General features: G+C 47.6%; 1 protein-coding gene across 1 annotated transcript in view; it reads right to left on the bottom strand.

The window, feature by feature from the left end:
- LOC111966851 (plexin-B1-like) overlaps nucleotides 1-5598 on the bottom strand; it is a 121389-nt gene that overhangs the window by 36970 nt on the left and 78821 nt on the right. The window contains exons 2-4 of the mRNA XM_023991809.2: nucleotides 2438-2507; nucleotides 1234-2353; nucleotides 193-375 (exon numbers count right to left, since the gene is read on the bottom strand). Of these exons, the coding sequence (XP_023847577.1) occupies nucleotides 193-375; nucleotides 1234-2343 (1293 nt within the window). The 5' untranslated portion in view covers nucleotides 2344-2353; nucleotides 2438-2507. The remainder of the gene's footprint in view (nucleotides 1-192; nucleotides 376-1233; nucleotides 2354-2437; nucleotides 2508-5598) is intronic.

Below are 5598 nucleotides of genomic sequence, written 5' to 3' on the forward strand. Positions count from 1 at the left end.
GAGGAGGGCTGAGGAGAGGAGGGCTGAGGGAGGAGGGCTGGGAGCTCCCTCACCTCCCCTGGCAACAGCTTTAACAACGCTACTAGACGATATCTAGCTCCATTTGAGTAGAAGTTTGAAACACTGCTATCTTGATCTAAATCTCATGTATTAACTCAAACATGTATCATAACCTACTGTAACTTGGCATACCTTGTGCAAATTCCCTTTAGAGTCTCCTAAAAAGGCAATTGTGTGCCCCGCCCTCACACTGACAGCCACAGCAGTGAGACGGGCGGACGGGCTGTCCAATACCGCCTCAGCTTCTATGGGCACCCTGCTGGCCATTGGACTGGGGGTGTGGTCAGAGCCACAGGGATAAGCCTTCAGGGTGTTCTGGAACACAGAGAACAAACAATAGACTTCTCTCTAGAGAATGTCCCGTTCACATTATCACCGGAACCTGGTTAGTCATTTCAACAGTATTTCTTCCATTCAGTAATAACTATTCACATCATTGACTCACAGTCTAACCAATCCTCTTAGTTATAATAAGAGGATTAATATTAGATTAGAAGCATATCAAAACTGCAATCTTGCTCCTTTTGATTTTGCGTAACACCCTTAAATCCCTACCAATAAGTCTTCAGCTAACTCCAGTAAATTGGGATGTCTTTTGATCCAGGACTTGTTTTCTTTAAGACGCATTGTTTACCAAATTAACTTTCTGTTACAATCCATCTGTCCGTCTCGTTGGACTTCAAAGGGCTCCTCCCCATCCTTGTCAGCCTTCATTTAACAGTCCGATAGCTGAGTTGGGACAGTTAGTTTTATTAAAATGCCCCAGGCAAGCAGGCCTGATGAGYTCTGGGCCCAGACGAGGTCATCCCGGGGTCGTAAGCCTGCATGGCTACTTCACTCACAGGCATCAGGGATCTCTTGGCTGTTTGACACAGGGTTCGTTAAGGCCCTTTATGTTCCATTGGCCTTCCTCTCTCTATGGCTGTTCTGCTTTAAGCATGGATCTAGTCCACTTCCTGACTGCGGAAGCCAATACGCATTACAGTGGCGAAGGTAGAGAATAAGTAGGATTTAACTAGATTATAAGGCATTCCATTGCTAGTACCCTGATGTTAGGAAAAATAAGGCAAATGCTTGACATTGAGCAGTGGAAACCTATACTGTCATTTCTTACATTCTGATGAACCAGAGGAATYATGTGAAAGGTTACATCTGCTCCTCTAAATAACTTACCATGGGTAAGTTGGCACAGCTGGACTTGACCTCGTACTCGATGTAGGCCACGTCCCCTCCTCCCTCCACCCGGCCATCCTGCGTGTAGCACAGGTCTCGTGTGGAGTCGATGTGTCTGTCCAGCTCGTCCAGGGGATACACACACAGAGCCGAGTCATCTGAGGGCCCGTTGGAGGAGCTGGCCCAGGTGGAGAAGACCCCAAGCAGTTTCTCCCCCTCTCTGCCGCCACCCTGACCCACCTGGGCTGCCTGCAGCAGGTTGTAGTTCCTCTCTGGGGAGGAGGTAGAGGAGGAGTGACACACCAGGGGTACCTCTACATAGGAATAGTAGGAGGTGTCATCCAGACACACGCGGGCAGCATACGTACGGTATTCCCGCGACACAGCCTTAATGTCACGACGATAGAACAAGAAGTACACATGCCCACGSCGAGCGAARGCRGCTACAAAATGGTGGTCGTACTCCGARAGCCTTCCCGCCACRGCCAGCTTGGCSGTCTCSTCRTAWGAGAACACAGGCTCGTGGGCCAGATGGCGTGTGGAGATGGGCGGATGGCTGCTTGTGTAACCACGSCCCACRTAGAGCACGGCCCGCTCCCCGCCTCGGGGCCCCACCACCAKCCCCACGGTGGACACCCCCGGGTCGTTGGCCGCCACGTACTGGGTATCCACCGGCCTCTCTGTGGAGAACAGCACCTCCTTCACAGCGGTTAGGCTGCGCTTCTGGCAGGTGCCTTGGTGGACACTACCACAGGTGATGAGCTCCATGGCTGAGGGGTCCACCAGGAGCAGCTTATTGTGGTTGGAGGTGTGCCGGGCCTGGGGGCAGTTGGCCTCTGTGACAGGGGGAAGACACTCCTTACTATCAGTCACTGGGCCGGTCCTCTCCTCCTGCTCCAGACGCAGGCCGTCCAACCCGTCCAGTTGGAAGAGATGGTCCCTGGCCCCCACGTAGACCGTGCCTACAGAGGGGTCTGGGTGTAGGACCAGGTGCTCAAATGAAGTGTCATTTCTGGAGAAACGGGGATAAGTGCAGACAGCGAGGGAGCATGTGGTGGTGACCAGGAGGAAGACGAGCAGGGCTGAGATCAGAGACATCCCAAGTGGCATTGCAAATATTCTACAAAGACAAAGTCAGTTAAAAGACGCTCAACATCAAGTTTGCTATACAAATATATTTCTATACAGTTATACAATGTCTAACCATTTGTGTCCGACGTTAAGCTCAAGTCTCCTCCTCATCCACAAACATAAACCATTCTTGTTCACTCCACCTGTAGAGAAAAGAAAACATGAAAAGATTATTACAATCTAATATCATCCAATAATCCATTCAGGACTTACATTGGTTTGATCATGGTTCAGAACCTGCCATGCAGACACGTTCTCCATTTAGACATGTTCTCCATTTTAGACACGTTCTCCATGCAGACACGTTCTCATTTAGACCGTTCTCCATTTAGCACGTTACTCCATGTAGACACGTTCTCCATTTAGACACGTTCTCATTAGACCGTTCTCCTGCAAAAGGGGGGGACCAAACTTTTTTTTTCTTTGTTTCCCATTTTTAGGGAACCACGTTCCCTTTTTCCCATTTAGTCACGTTCTCCATTAGTCCGTTCTCCATGCAGACAGTTTCCATTTTAGACACCTTCTCCATTTTAGACACGTTCTCCATTTAGTACCGTTCTCCATTTAAGACACGTTCTCCATGCAAGACACGTTCTCCATTTACCGTTCTCCATTTAACACGTTCTCCATTTAGACACTTCTGCATTTTAGACACGTTCTCATGCAGACACGTTCTCATTTTAGACACGTCTCCATTTAGACACGTTCTCCATTATTAGGGAGGGGGCCAACCGGTTTTTTTCTCCAATTTTAAGTCACGTTCTCCATGCAGACACGTTCTCATTTAGACATTGTTCTCCATGCAGACCGTTCTCCCATGCAGACCGTTCTCCCTTTAGGACACGTTCTCCAGTGCAGACACGTTCTCCATTTAGGACACTTTCTCCCATGCAGCACCTTGTCCTTTAGACACGGTCTCATTTAGACACCTTCTCCATTTAGACAACTTCTCCATTTAGACACGTTTCCATTTTAGACACCTTTCTCCATTTAGACACGTTCTCGCATTTAGACACGGTTCTCCTTTAGACACGGTTCTCCTTTAGACAACGTTCTCCATGAGACACGTTCTCCATTTAGACACGTTCTCATTAGACACGTTCTCCATTTAGACACGTTGCTCCATGCACGTTCTCCATTTAGACACGTTCTCCATTTAGACACGTTCTCCATTTAGACACGTCTCCATGCAGACACTCTCCATTTAGACACGTTCTCCATTTAGACACGTTCTTCACTCCATTTAGACACGTTCTCCATTTGACACGTTTCCATTTAGACACGTTCTCCATTTAGACACGTTCTCCATTGAGACACGTCTCCATTTAGACACGTGTCTCCATTTTAGAACACCGTTCTCCATTGCAGACACGTTCTCCATTTAGTCACTTCGTCACCTCACTACCCAATCAATGGGCCAGCGGGACACCGGGAGTCCTCTAGTACAGCTGAAACCCTTCATTAATTAAACAGCTCTCCCCAGTCCTCCCCCTTAAGGAAGAACTTAGTGCAGTGGTCTTACAGTGTGTGACTGTAACCAGTGTTATAAGGATGGGGCATAAGAGGGTGAGGAGGGCCCTAGCTGGTGGACCTGAAGCAGGTGTGCTCTGATACTGTAGGTGGGTCTCAGTCAGACCCCTCTTTACTTATTCATGAAGGGATAAGAGGTCTGTTACTTCTTGGACAATAACCTCCAGGCCCACTGCCACAGAGGGTGGTTACTTCTTGGACAATAACCTCCAGGCCCACTGCCACAGAGGGACGTTACTTATTGGAAAATAACCTCCACACCCACTGCCACAGAGGGTGGTTACTTATTGGAAAATAACCTCCACACCCACTGCCACAGAGGGTGGTTACTTATTGGACAATAACCTCCAGGCCCACTGCCACAGGGGGTGGTTACTTCTTGGACAATAACCTCCAGGCCCACTGCCACAGGGGGTGGAAAGAAATCACCAAGAGGTTGAAGTAGTCCATGAAAAATACATACAACATACAATTCCATGTGCATCACATTTTATTGAGTAAAACCTACAGGTAACTGCCAAAATAAAGGATAGATCAACATAAAGTTCCTTAATAGGGTGTTGGGCCACCATGAGTCAGAACAGCTTCAATGCACCTTGGCATGTCTGGAACTGGAGAAAGCTCTGTCCCAGGGTCCGCTCCAGAATCTCCCAGAAGTAATCAATTGGGTTGAGATCTGGTGACTGAGACGACCATGACACATGGTTTACATCATTTTCATGCTCATCAAACCATTCAGTGAAGGGGGCATTGTCATCCTATGGAGGCATAGCCATGGTAGCCAAAATAATGGCCTGCCCAGTATTTTTTATACATGACCCTGAGCATGATGGGATGTTAATTGCTTGATTCACTTAGGAACCACACCTGYGCGGAAGCACCTGAGTTCAAAATACTGTATCCCTCATTTATTCARGTGTTCCCATTATTTTGGCAGTTACCTGTATGTCCAGAATAGTATGGGGGGTGGGGGTCGCTTTATAATTGCTTTATAGAGACATTATCCCTACCAAGATCACTCTATACATCTATTTGTGGGCCTCTAAATCCCTGCCACTGTTGTCCTTGATGCCCAGTTTCTGTCCAGACCAGCGGTTCCCAAACAAGGGATCGAGAACCCATGTGGGGTAGCCTGATATGAAAATGGGGTCGCAGGAGAATTTCCAAAATCCTTAAAAATATATTCTACAAAATATATATATTATAATATTGTCTTTGTACTGTATCTCATTATAATGTGGTTAACCTTAAAAATCGAAATTATTCAAATCTAAAAGATAAAATTCAACGAGAGAGCCCTTAGATCATGAGAAAGGCAGCACTTGAATAATTCTCAGGGTGAATGGCTAGGCCTGCTACGCTATGAAACCACACACTATTACAGAGACTGATATTACTGGCTGCAATTGATATGAGGAAAACAATGTGTRGGGGGGCAGAGAAACAGAAACTCACATCAGTAACTTTGTCAGATAACACTGTTAAACAAATCATTTATACTCTGACTGAATGACTCACAAACTACCCAGCTAGCACAGTGGATCTGGGCCGGTTCCGGCTGAGAGTCGGGGCACTCGGCCGACGTCATGTGGCCCGAGTCTGGGCCGCCTTCGGCAGTATTACTTATGGCTAGGATGCGGGGATTGAGCTCGGGCCGATTCCGGTGTGAGTTATCTGGCCCAAATGTATTACTTGGGGCTCAGG

This window comes from Salvelinus sp. IW2-2015, linkage group LG7 (assembly GCF_002910315.2).
Source record: "Salvelinus sp. IW2-2015 linkage group LG7, ASM291031v2, whole genome shotgun sequence".
Classification (NCBI taxonomy): Eukaryota; Metazoa; Chordata; class Actinopteri; order Salmoniformes; family Salmonidae; genus Salvelinus; species Salvelinus sp. IW2-2015.